The sequence below is a fragment of the Toxorhynchites rutilus genome, chromosome 2 (assembly GCF_029784135.1).
Source record: "Toxorhynchites rutilus septentrionalis strain SRP chromosome 2, ASM2978413v1, whole genome shotgun sequence".
Lineage (NCBI taxonomy): Eukaryota > Metazoa > Arthropoda > Insecta > Diptera > Culicidae > Toxorhynchites > Toxorhynchites rutilus.
This window is the reverse complement of record NC_073745.1, coordinates 58,987,640-59,001,660: the sequence shown is the minus strand read 5'-3', so window position 1 is coordinate 59,001,660 and position 14,021 is coordinate 58,987,640. Positions and strand designations below refer to the sequence as shown.

The following is a 14,021-nucleotide window of genomic DNA, read 5'->3' as shown; positions in this document are numbered from 1 at the left end:
AACGACTTGGAAGGCCTCATATGCCCATTCTACTAGAAGGGCCATCGACTCGATTGTAGCAACTATCGAGGCATTACGTTGCTCAACTCCGTATACAAAGTGCGCTCCCGTATCCTTTACTCTTTACGTACATAAAGCATGGACGCTGAAGGAAGCTGACCGACGAGTGCTCGGAGTTTTTGAGCGTAAAGTTTTGCGATCGATACTTGGCGGTAAATTGGCAGATGGAGTGTGGCGCAGGCGCATGAAACACGAATTGTATCAGGTATACAAACATGCTGAGATAGTAAAGGTAATACAGCGTGGCAGGCTGCAGTGGGCTGGACATGTAGCCAGAACGCCTGACCAGAGAGCCGCCAAAACCAGTGTCTTAGAATATCAACAAATATTCACGAGAAACGAATATTTTTTTGTCCCAGTGTGTTCGATGCCCGGAGAAGATAACTGCAACATCTGTACGTTAGCTTTCCTCGCACATCGAATACAATCCCTTGTTCATCGAAATCGATGAACATGTCAAATGACAAGTCTGACGGAGGCCATACTAAACGTCATGGAGACCATAACGTTTCCGTTGAACTCAATATAAAAAGGCCTTCGAGACGACTCATCCTCCTTCTTTACCTCTCTGACGGCTGAAGAATGTCAGCCTTTGATTTTTTTTAGAATAAATTTTAATAAAGTGGATTAGAAAAGTTAATGAAGTGAAATTACTTACCGGATAGTGATCGCGTAGTGCTACTATCTCCTACCATTGCCGCCTTGGTGTCCACAGAAAGTGGAAAGAGGGTTACTTACCTGGTGACCACTCCGTTGCTCCCGTTTCGTTGCTCCCGCTCCGCTGCTCTCGCTCTGCTATCGCTATTGGTCCTTCGAACCGGATATCCGTCGAACTCCGGTTATCCATCTATATCTGGTTTGGACATCATCGGTATCCTGCTCTGTGATTCGAACCACGAGTCTATACTGGTAAGGAACTACCACTTCATCATCGCTTCTCGACTTCCTACTGGAACCTGGTCACTGTAGTCCATCGCTCTGCGGCTTACATCTTACATCTCGTTACATCGCTTGAATTTTATACAATACAAGGCACTTAATTTGCCTTTACAAGGTAATTATAATTCCAATCACCATAACCTTTCCCCCTCGGGCTACGCGGTCTTGTGCTTTGCAGATTACTATCGTCATCGTCGTCGTTTTTCGTCAGAATGTCCACCGTCGCATTAAGACCCTGAAAGCAAGGCAGAATAGCCTTATCACATCGTTCGAACTCGCCGTGCATTTTGTAGAGGGATTTAAGGAAGACTCCGATTGCCACGAAGTCCCCGTGAGGTTGGAACACCTCATAACGATTTGGAATGATTTTAACACAGTCCAAGGAGAGCTAGAGACGCTGGATGATAGTCACATTGAGGCTCATCTGAAGGACCGTATCGTCTTCGAGACCGCATACTTCAAAGCAAAAGGGTTCCTTCTATCGGTGAATAAAGTACCATCTACGCCTCCTTCTCCGAGTACTCAATCACATCTGCAAACCTTCTCTACGTCCCACGTGCGTCTGCCAGATATTAAACTACCTGTGTTTGATGGTGCCCTCGACCGCTGGCTTAATTTCCACGACCTGTTCATCTCTCTAGTTCATTCATCTCACGAGCTTTCAAACATACAAAAGTTTTATTATCTGCGTTCTTCGCTCACCGGGGAAGCTCTGAAATTGGTACAGACGATCGCGATTTCGGCCAACAACTACATGGTAGCTTGGAATCTCCTGCTATACCACTATCAGAACACCACCAGGCTGAAACAATCGTACTCGCTGTTTGAATTTCCATCGATTAAACGGGAATCAGCGACTGATCTTCACTCTTTGGTAGAAAACTTCGAAGCCACCGTGAAAATACTCAAGAAGCTTGGTGAGAAGACGGTATTGCTCCACCAAGGACGTTGTCACGTTTCAGGATCTCACAGTCTTTATCCAGCGTCGCGTTACCGTTCTGCAAACGATCGGTAAATCCTCGGAATCTTCAACAGCAAATCATACAAAGAAACCGGTTTCACGGCCAGTCGCCAGCCACGGAGCAGCCCAGACCAATGTTAGAAAGTGCTTAGTGTGCTCCGACAATCATCCATTGTACATGTGCGCTACGTTTTCCAAAATGTCACTCGACGATAAGGAAAAGGAGGTTCGCCGGCACCAGCTGTGTAGGAACTGCCTGCGTAAGGGCCATCATGCAAGAGACTGTTCGTCTTCGAGCACATGCCGAAAGTGCAGAGGTCATCACCACACACAACTCTGCTCTCAGTCAGGATCCAGTTCATTCAAGCGAGCTCGGAACCATCTCCGCCTAAGGACAAATCTACTCAGCCCGCAAACGATCAACAATCATCGCCATCGGTTTCGGCAGCGATCACGGAAATAGCCAGTCACGCTTCTGCTGGAGAGCGACCAAAACTAGTCTTGCTCGCTACTGCGGTCATACTTGTTGTCGATGACAACGGGCGAGAACATCCAGCCAGAGCTCTGCTCGACTCTGGCAGCGAATGCTCTTTCGTAACAGAATCGTTCTCTCAGCTGATCAAGGCACGGCGCAGAAAAGTTCATCTACCGATCTCCGGCATTGGCCAATCTGCTGCACCAGCGCGCAGCATAGTTTTTACCACCATCCGTTCAAGAGTTAGTGATTACAGTGCCTCTGTAGAACTTCTAGTCATGCCCAAGGTTACCATCGATTTGCCGTCATCATCTTTCGATGTGTCAACCTGGAAGATTCCTCCAAAAGTCCAGTTAGCGGATCCTGCTTTTTACCAAACCAGTCCCATCGATATCGTTCTGGGAGCCCAGCTATTTTTCGATCTTTTCAACACGAGCGACAGAATCGACCTCGGGCACAACCTTCCCGCCCTCGTCAGTTCAGTATTCGGATGGATAGTCACTGGAAGAAGCGCACCCACTCAATCGTCATCTCCCATAGTGGCTAACATCGCCACAGTCGCAGATTTACACCAGCTCGTGGAAAGATTTTGGTGTATTGAGGAAGACTCCAAGATGCCATGCCACTCTATTGAGGAAGCCGCATGTGAGGAGCATTTCCAGAAAACGGTCACTCGGAACACTGAAGGCCGTTATATCGTTCGCTTACCGGTGAAGGAAACAATTCTCAACAACCTAGGCGACAACCGTCGTACAGCCATTCGACGATTTCGACTGCTCGAAAGTAAGCTAACTGCCAACGAGAACCTGCAAGGGCAGTACTGTGCATTTATGGATGAGTATCTTGCACTGCATCATATGGAACGCATCCAGGACTACCATCTCCCCCTCGAGTGGGCATCCAACGAACCCAACGCAGTTGCTGATGTTCCCGCAGAGAATTTAGCTATGCAACCAACATTGGAATTTGATCGCGATCAGTGCCTCAAAACACTTGGTCTGCACTGGGAACCTCTAACGGACCGTCTACGGTACAAGGTTCAACTCCCAGAAGAACATAACGATGAACCACCTACGAAACGAACTGCTTTATCCTACATCGCTCGATTATTTGACCCGCTGGGGCTTGTGGGCCCAGTGGTAACAACTGCTAAACTGTTTATGCAGTCTCTTTGGATGCTTCAGGACAACGGTAAGCCCTGAGGTTGGGACAAGGAGCTCCCATTATCCCTTCACGAACGTTGGCGATCATATAAACATCAGCTGCCTCTGCTGAACGAACTACGCATTGATCGTCACATCTGCTGCCCAGCACCCACGAATGTGCAATTGCATATATTTTCAGATGCATCTGAAAGAGCGTATGGCGCATGTGCGTACATTCGATCAACGAATCCAGACGGCAAGGTCAAAATTGCCTTACTCACATCCAGGTCGAAAGTCGCCCCGCTCAAACAGCAGAGCATTCCGCGACTTGAGCTGTGTGGAGCGCTTATAGCAGCAGAAATTCATCAGAAGGTAATCGTTGCTTTGCAACTTGAAATGCAGACTTTTTTCTGGGTCGATTCCACCACTGTACTCAGTTGGTTGAAATGTAATCCATCAACCTGGACGACCTTTGTGGCGAACAGAGTATCGAAGATACAATTGACCACCGAGAACTGCAGCTGTGTAACGCCCGAGCGGTCTGGGGCACTTTTCTTTTATGTTCTATCGAGAGAAACAACTGTTCTTCTCGATGTTCAACTATCAACTCATTTATTTTTTCGTTACAGGAAAGAATTCCTGGTTTTCCAGCCCTTCGGTACATTCAAAAGCTATGATTGCGATTGATGGACACATTTTTGTTAAATTGGCTGTAGACATATATGGCTCAATCTTTTACTTTTTTTTTAAATTCCACTTCGAAGTGTGTTTATTAATTTGAAATCACACCTGTTTAAATCTCGATAAGTCCATTTCCCCAGATTGCCCTGTTCATACTTTTAAAGTATGGGAGACAGGAAAGTTTTTTCCAAACAAAATAAGCAGTTTTTACAGAATTGAAGAAATACTTTCAAAAACATAATACATTCATGTTTCTCAAGACTTGTTATCTTGTTATCCTGTAGCTTGTCTTTAGGTAGTATCATGTTTCCTATATTTAATAATTCCATTCATTGATTAGCCCTCGCCAGATTAATTTTATTGAACGATTAGCATATCCTTAATATCATTCAGTTTCAGTTGTTATTCACATAGAAATATGTATATATTTTTTTTTCGTTTGTTAATCACAATTCACGCTAATTTGTCTTGCTTTTCTACATTCATTGTTAATCAAAACCATCTTAAAAATTAGAAAATTAATTTCTAAACTTATCCATGTCCATGTTTCCACAACACTCGGCCTATTAACGGAATCGACTACTATTTCTCCTATAATAAAGTAGCTTCTTACCGCCTCCTTTGACCAACGGATGGTTTTCCATATTCACCCGTCTATCCACAGCTTCCAGATCTAGTGCAGCTGTCATAATTGCACTATTAGGTATTTATCAGCTGCTAGTTGTTTTTCCGCCGTTGTAGTTACCTCGACTTGTGTGAAGTTGGCGGCCAAAAACCAGCGGCTCGATATTCTGCTGCTCGAAGTTCACCCCGGTGCTGGTGTGGCTTATGTGTTCACTTCGATTACCAAGTCAAAAAGGTTTTGGTCGCACTAAATTTCCGGCAGTCTTACGACCTATCTAATAACTTCCTTTCCTCGAAACTCCGCTCAGCGTTGAACGGAGGACACTTTAGCCACCATTAGATTAACTTACTTGCGCAGTGGCATTTAATTTAGGAATTATCTTTTCTTGTTTTGGTAAGCACTTTTTCGGTTCAACGTCACATTCTTTTTACTCTTTCGATCTCTTCATTTGCTTTAGCTTCGATCTCACATGCACCAACATGGGTCACAAAAAATAATTCTTGATAGCACAAAATTTCGTCCCTTCTGGCAGCAGCGGAACGCCAAAATTCACAACAGCAGCAGTCAAAATTGAAACACTTCTATGGGTGGGCTGCTGTCCCCACTTGGACAGCATCCCACCGCTGTCACCAAAATGCAACGCCCGAGCGGTCTGGGGCACTTTTCTTTTATGTTCTATCGAGAGAAACAACTGTTCTTCTCGATGTTCAACTATCAACTCATTTATTTTTTCTCTCTAAACCTCGATCCCTCTGTGAGGATGTACAGAACTCTAAAAACGTTAGAACTAACTTACTGGCTACCTGCTATGTGTAGGGAATTTTCAACTTGCACAGTATGGAAAATTCCATCGTTCCTGTTGGAAAATCCTTGGTTGGATTCTCCCCTATCTTCAGTAGGAATCTTTCTTATTGTAAATACTTATTCATATTGAAATTATCTGAGATGTTCTATTCGTGGGAGAGGGTCACTGCAGCTGGAACCATGTTGCAGGTCAAGAAAACCCTGCGGATATGCGGCTTTCTCGCGGAGCCACCGCTGAAGCACTTCTGGGTAGCACTTTGTGGTGGAATGGAACCTGATCAGTGGCCAATCGAACAACACAGCACTCCCCAAACTCATACCACTCTTCGAGAAACTAGAAGGGTACAAGTAGCAGCTCTCAACGTCCATCACAAACCATCATTCATCGACGAATTTGTTGCAACATTTTCCAGCTATCAACGCATGCTACGGATCACTTCCTACTGTAGGCGCTTTCTTCGAAACTGTCGCCGTGCCACCAGAAAAACATTCATCAAGAACGAATCATTCCTCCAAGCAGAAGAGATCAAGGCATCAGAAGGCATTCTCATCGCTCTAATACAGCAGCAAACTTTTCCGCTCGAGTGGGCACAACTAAGTGAGAAACGACCACTTTCCACCAAATCAAGACTCCGTTGGTTCAGCCCGTTTATGTCCGACGAAGACGTCATTCGCATTGGAGGTCGACTGAGCAATGCACAACAGTCATTTGACAGCAAGCATCAAATTCTGTTGCCAGCAAACCATCTGTTTTCGTTTCTCCTGGTAAAACAATTTCACGAACGAAACCTCCATGCACATCCACAACTTCTTCTCGCCCTTCTACGCAACCGCTACTGGATCATAGGGGCCAGGAGCTTGGCGAGAAGGGTAGTCCACACCTGCGTCGCTTGCTTCAGAGCTCAACTAAAGAAACTGGAGCAGTTTATGGGCGATTTACCTCGAACTCGTGTAACAGCATCCCGGCCATTCGCAGTAACAGGAGTTGACTACTGGGGACCATTACTTCTTCGACCAGTTAACCGACGATCAGCAGCAAGGAAGGCTTATGTAGCAGTTTTTGTGTGCTTTTGCACTAAAGCTGTGCATATCGAATTAGTGGTGGATCTAACTACAGCAAAGTTTATGCAAGCATTTCGACGATTCACTTCCCGCCGAGGATTTTGTTCGGAAATATACAGCGACAACGGTCGTAACTTTGTTGGCGCCTCCAATGAACTGCGAAATTTCCTACGCAGCAGCAACTACAAACAAGCATTTGCCATCGAATGCACCAGCAACAATATCAAATGGCACTTTAATCCGCCGAAGACCTCCCATTTTGGCGGTTTATGGGAATCTGCCATTTCATCAGTTCAGAAGCATCTTTTTCGAGTCCTGGGGCAACACAAGCTAGACTACGACGACATGGAGACGTTACTAATCCAAATCGAAGGTTGCCTCAACTCCAGACCCATCATTCCTATCAGCGACGATCCGTCTGACCTCCAGCCGCTCACACCGGGACACTTCCTACTTGGATCGCCCTTGAAAGCAGTTCCGGACGTGGATTTATCATCCATTCCGTTCAACCGACTCCACCGTTGGCAACAGGTTCAAAAAATCGTGCAGGACGTGTGGAAACGATGGAGCTCTGAGTACTTATCATCGCTGCAACCGCGCACAAAATGGCTAAAGCCTCCGGTTGTTATTGAAAAGGGTAGGCTGGTGATACTTCGTGACGAAAATTCTCCACCCACGCACTGGCCTACAGCACGAATCACGGATCTACACCCTGGAGCGGATGGGATCACACGGGTAGTGACAGTGCAAACTTCAGACGGGCAGTACAAGAGACCCGTTTCTAAAATTTGCCTGCTTCCTTTGCCATCAACTGCGACTACGACAGCAGGAGATTTTCAAAAATGTTCGGAAACTGATCCAACAACATCCAGCAGTACGACCGTCGAGACAAACCTGCAATAACATTACACCAGACATATATTATGTCTGGATCAGCCATCATCAATTGCTTTTCGGATGACGTATGACTATCAACACCCGCAGCGTGAAATCGACTACGTTACCAACTACTACGAGGCAACCAACCAGCGTTCTTATGTCTACGAATATCGTCAGAAAGCGCGTTTCTGAAGGGGTCAGCATGTTCGATGCCCGGAGAAGATAACTGCAACATCTGTACGTTAGCTTTCCTCGCACATCGAATACAATCCCTTGTTCATCGAAATCGATGAACATGTCAAATGACAAGTCTGACGGAGGCCATACTAAACGTCATGGAGACCATAACGCTTCCGTTGAACTCAATATAAAAAGGCCTTCGAGACGACTCATCCTCCTTCTTTACCTCTCTGACGGCTGAAGAACGTCAGCCTTTGATTTTTTTTAGAATAAATTTTAATAAAGTGGATTAGAAAAGTTAATGAAGTGAAATTACTTACCGGATAGTTATCGCGTAGTGCTACTATCTCCTACCATTGCCGCCTTGGTGTCCACAGAAAGTGGAATGAGGGTTACTTACCTGGTGACCACTACGTTGCTCCCGTTTCGTTGCTCCCGCTCCGCTGCTCTCGCTCTGCTATCGCTACAGTGTAAATGACTTTTTTCCAGCTTGAATCACACTGCCCTCATTATATTGATGACAATAACAAACGAGTTCATTTTGTTCATATCGCTGTTGCATGAACAATTTTGCTAGAATGAATGAATGCGAAATTGAGTGGGGTTCATAACTTCGCTGTTATTTATACTTCCGAAACGATATTCGTTCTAGCAGTGAATTTAAGTTCAAAATAAATTTTATTTGGCGAGACGGTAGCAACGGCATATGCAGAATGGATACAACAAGTGGTTTTAGCTACCGTCAAGTCATTTGCGACATCGGGAATTTCATAAGGTATTTCCGATTGCGGCATCCGGCAACTGCAAAACCCAACCGCACACAGTAGCCTCAGGTTAGAAGTTAACAACAGCTGATATTCATTTGGCTGAAATGAAATTCAGTTCTGACGTTTCCGATAATCAAGATGAAAATGACACTGGGTGGAAAAAATAAACATCAAAACATATTAAAGGACAAAAGTTCATTTGCTCATATTCAATGGTTGCCTGGATCTGTCATTTTAATTTTCGTTTGGAATATATAGGTTTTCGATGCAACCTAGGCCGAAAATCTATGCATTTGATCTTAGCGAAGATGATTTTTTCCAACACTGGCCAAAACTATCTTCAGCAGAAAACCAGGAAGAGGCCGTCGACTTCGTGGTAGACCTCACAGGATTCACAGGATGGGATATCGATTACTCGCGGATAGGACTCGGAGTAAGTAGGATGACGTATTTTCACCGAGAAACGGGATAATATTAATGATTAGATTGATAGCTTTGAGAAAAATAATTTGGACATTTAATCAAGGTTTTTTTCTAGCCACCAGTTTCCTCGGACCCGAAGAAATAGTTCTGAATTTAAGCTAGCGACCAAACAACGTGTTCGATGTCGTAATAGCCTTCGCCAATAACGCGTTCGCATTGACTCATAAAATTTATGATTTGAGCGGGATTGTTGTTTGTAGTATAAGGACCATTACCAATGATTCTTTTGTAGGTAAATTCAAATATCATATGAGAAATCCTATGTAGGAAATTGAACATTAAAATTGTTTTATTTGCTGTAGCGCAGTATTTTTTTCTTCATTTTGATCGAAGTAAACGTGCTCAGAGAGAAAAATTGAATGCTATGGTTTTGATATCGAAGAAGACAATATGTACATTATAATACAGAAAAAAATTTAGTTTAGTAGGAAAGACTATGATTATGCATTCAACAATCAACGAAATTTACCTCTCTTAGACCGTGAAAACAGTACTCTAGCAGTGAGTCTTTTCAAGAGGATGCAAATCATCTCATATCAACAAAAATATGAGCCCTTTATAAAATTTAAAAAACAATGAATGCAAGTTAAACGCCAACAACCTCTACATACATCATTCTTTCAACAAGCTTTCGATTTCAGTACAAACCTACTCGATCCAACCCAACGACGTTTCGCGCATTCTGTAGTATGATTTCAAACCCCGTTCCAAAGTCCATCTTAAAACTCCCAATATACAAATTATCCTTCTCCTCATAAGCAGTTGATTGTTTCAAAATAAATGACTCATGCGTGGTCACTTCAATTTACGATTCCCACGAAACATTCCTCAAGCGCAACTGCATTATTTCGTTAATTGTTTTTCTCCCACATTCGTCCATGCCAACATGCGCGGGCGATATGAATGCACCCTTACATCATGTCGCGCGCAGCTAAAGGCAATAAACCAGAAACCAAAACAAACCCAGTTCTATTCTGATTAAATACGCGACCGTACACAAAGTCGTCGTGACACTTTACGATTTCCCATGAAATCGATATGCGCGCTTATGAGCGCAGTAAGCAATTTTATTTCTTGACACCATTCACATCGAACACTGCATTCGATTGATTGGCTATTCCCCTTTGAAATCGACTTGGCTCCTCCCAATGAAACTCTCCACAAACTGTTGGCTAAGTTAGCTTAAGACACATGTAACTAGCATTAAGACACTTCTTGTATGACACTCGACGCGGATGCACGCGTGGAGTGACGAGAAATGAATAAAACCTTTTTTGAATAAAAGTATAAAGCAAAGATAAGACATGGCGACCGTGAAATTAAACCTGCAATCTTCGGAAGTGATTTATGTGAAGAATATTGAAAATAAGTACAAGGCCGCGTGTGATGAACAATATTGGTGATGTGAACAATATTATTGGCATTACAATATAAACTATATAATTACATGGCGAGTGGTAAACTTGAGTGCAATTACCGCCACAGCTCAATGGAAAAGCCAAAATAAAAGTATGAGAAGAAAAGTTAAGGAAAGGGAGAAAAATCCCCGAAGTTTGTGTAATCAACTTTAGCGCAGACTGAAAAAAAAAATATATATGAAATATATATTTATTATGGACAACTGGACAAGCTTAAATAGTGAATATTAAGTGTCGTGCCAACAGGCGAGTGATAATTCGAACAGCAAACATTGGAACAATAGCGAAATCTAAACAAATAGTGCTGGGAGAAATTCAAAAAGTGTTACAAACAATGTGATCGGAAAAGTGCCAGAAAAGCGGTGTAATATAAATACTGACACTGAATAGGATGGAAACAAAATAAAAAAAAAAAAACTCCTTACGAAAATAATTTCAATGAAGATCAAACCAAAAGTGCTGGGAGAAAATCAACAGAGACAACTTATTTTCCCATGTGAATAAAATGAAAAGTTAACCTTAATAAGGAGAAACAGCAAGAGCAGCAGCGGAAAGTGTAACGCGAAGATAAATGAACAGAAGCAGGAACATTGGAAGGCGAGACCATTGTCAGCAATAAGGAACTGACAGGCGGGACCAACAGAGAGCAGAAGGAGCTAAATCTGGAATGAAACCGACGATATGAAGTAAGCAATTGAAACTGATGTATATCAAAATAAAACGTACAGCACTTATCGAACTGAACGCATAGGCTAGAATGATTATATGTTTCTTTATGAAGTGTTCGAATTACATACCCTCGGTTACAAAGTATTTATAAAAATTATTTCCAAATAATGAGTTTTGATAATAATATATTCGGAATAGAAACAATAAATTTCGATACATTTACCAATGACTATAATGTATAATGCATAATGAAAAACAATGCATGTAATTAATTGAATATGCTTCGAGAAAGTAGAAATGGGCCTGTTTGACAAGAAAACTATTCAAAATACAGGAGACCCACAAGTAAATATCCTAAACCACGTGGAACAACACACTTTATTCCACGAAACGCAAGAGTTATTATTATGGATTATACTTGCGATTTTATTAATATTTGCTTTCATTAAACTATACAAGAATTATAAGCAGTGTGTACGTAAAGAAGCACTGAAAGCTGCACAGTCGGCACAAACTATGGCATCAATTGCCTAAAGCTTTAGACTATATATGAATGGCCGCTAATAGAATAACTTAATATACAAAAATTACAGCAAAGAAATAATATCATAAGAAAATAATATAACGAAAATTATATATTATTTTTTTTTACCTCTACTTCAAAAATCTTATAAAAATGATTAAAGACGATTTTGAAGATTTTCTGAAATTATTAGCCGATGTAAGCAAAGGAAAGGGCGAAGGAGCTTTCGCACCTGATATAGTAGTATTTGGAGAAAATACTAAACTCGAATCGTATGAAGAATTACTAGACAGAATAGATGAATTACCCGGATGTGATCCGATTACGTGGCTAAAACTTCCCGGCCAGAAAGAGAGAAGACGACAAAGATTGGCCGAAGCAAAAAGGAATAGAAGGCAAATGAAAAATAATCAATAAAATAATATATATATTTTTTCGCAAATTTGTTCTTATCATTAGTCCGAAAAGATAAAATTCTGAGAATTTATGAATAAAATTGAGTCTTCCTAAATGGAACAACTCAAAGAAATTGAATCATATCTGAAAAAGGGATATCAGAATTTGAACAAAAATAAAAACAGACCAAGAACTTTACATAATATTGAAGTCAAAAGGCAACAGTTACAAGAAAACTTAGCCAAATATCGAACAATACTAAAATCTTTCGAGTATAGACTTGGAGCTTCAGTCTGGAATGACGAAGTTGAAACTTATGGTGCACTGAAACAAATATATCAGAAGGCCATCAAAATTTTAGATGAATCAGAAGTAATACAAAGGGAATACGATAGTGAACCAGAGACACTTGGTAAATCAAGTGGTTTACTAAAACCCTATAAATTAAGCACTGACGATTCACTATTGAGAGTGAAAAGTGAAATTAATTTAAAACAAAGAAAAATTAAATTTAAAATATTGACAAAAATTTTAATTTGGTATATTAAAATACACAAAGTATCCAACATGGCTCTTAATATTAAAACAGCCGCTGAATTAGCAACGCTGATACCCACTTATGACGGAAACGCAAGTGGTGTTAAATCATTTATAGACGCGGTGAACTTGGCAAAGACCATAGTTCCAATCGAAAGCAAAGCAGCCGCAATTCAAATTATACTGACAAAATTAACTGGTAAAGCGAGAAATTTATTCTCAATATCTCCAACGGATTATGACGAAATAGTCGCAAAAATCCAAACAAATTGCGAAGAGAAATCAAATTCAGACATAGCCTTAGCTAATCTGATGAATTTGAGACTCAAATCGACAAATGAAATCGAGAAATTCACTAAACAACTCGATGAATTGACAGATAAGCTCAAAGATACCTATATAAGAGAACAAATTCCCGACACAGTCGCAAGGAAAATGTCTCAAAAGGTAGCGATCAAAACACTTATCAAAGAAACACCCAACAGAGAGACCAAAATGATGCTGAAAATTGGCAAATTCGACAATTTACAAGAGGCCATCAACGTAATGGTAGAAAATGAAAAGGACAATACTGATTCAAACGCAGTCGTACTGCAGTCGATTAAGGCTAGACAACCAAATCATTATAACACAAACCGAAATTTCAATTACAGAAACCCTATGGTTTATGAAAGAAATAATCAAAGAAATTATTTCCATGGAAGATATCAAGCAAGATATCCAAATAACCTCAATAGAAACCTCAACCGACAATATCCCATTAACCATCAGTATCCTACTAATAGAAATTCAATCCAAAATTCCCGACAACAACCAAATTTCAATCAAAATTTACAACAATACCCTTTTCAACGAAATTTCAATCAAAATCAAAACAGAAACGTTAACAGAAATTTCAATAGAAATAATGTACCAGCGAGAATGTACGTAGTAAATCAGCAAGACATTCCTCGACTGAATAATCATGCAAACAATAATGGATTTCACCCACAAAACGAATCAGATAATACTTGCCAAGCTATGGTACCGTTCAACAACAATATTGCAAATAATGGGAACAATCAAGCAAATACCGATTATTTTTTAGCCAACCAGTAACAATTGCTAACAGATGTCGACTAACTGAACAATTGTTACGGACAGGCATACCGATTTTGACATTAAATTTAAATGCATCAAATTTTATCCAAGTCAAAGTGCACATGACTGGAAATAAAATATGCAACTTGATCATTGACACCGGTGCAGATATTTCGTTGTTCAAAGCACGAAATATTCTCCCAAATCAACATGTAAATACTAACAATAAGATTAAATTAACCGGCATTACGGAAAATAGTGTAGAAACATTAGGTTTAACAAATACATCTTTATGCTTTAATAATACATTAACTTTAAATCACGATTTTCACCTAGT

At 41.1% G+C, this 14,021-nt stretch overlaps 2 protein-coding genes across 3 annotated transcripts in view; both read left to right on the top strand.

Moving 5' to 3' along the window:
• The window catches only part of LOC129767795 (uncharacterized), a 76,851-nt gene that overhangs the window by 9,454 nt on the left and 53,376 nt on the right, over window positions 1-14,021 (top strand). Inside the window, exon 1 of one of the 2 annotated variants that reach the window (XM_055768993.1) lies at window positions 8,903-9,011. The exons of the other annotated variant lie outside the window; for it this stretch is intronic. Coding sequence (XP_055624968.1) covers window positions 8,978-9,011 — 34 coding nt within the window. The 5' untranslated portion in view covers window positions 8,903-8,977. Of the gene's footprint in view, window positions 1-8,902; window positions 9,012-14,021 lie in introns of those variants that run through there. 2 annotated transcript variants of the gene reach the window in all.
• On the top strand, window positions 5,951-8,071 carry LOC129767804 (uncharacterized). The gene is made up of 2 exons (XM_055769012.1): window positions 5,951-6,032; window positions 6,104-8,071. The coding sequence occupies exon 2, from the start codon at window positions 6,114-6,116 to the stop codon at window positions 7,653-7,655; it is 1,542 nt and encodes a 513-aa protein (XP_055624987.1). The 5' UTR covers window positions 5,951-6,032; window positions 6,104-6,113; the 3' UTR covers window positions 7,656-8,071.

What these genes read in the sequence shown, in the direction of transcription:
- LOC129767804 (XM_055769012.1), top strand. Translation starts at nt 6,114, where the DNA reads ATGCTACGGATCACTTCCTACTGTAGGCGCTTTCTTCGAAACTGTCGC.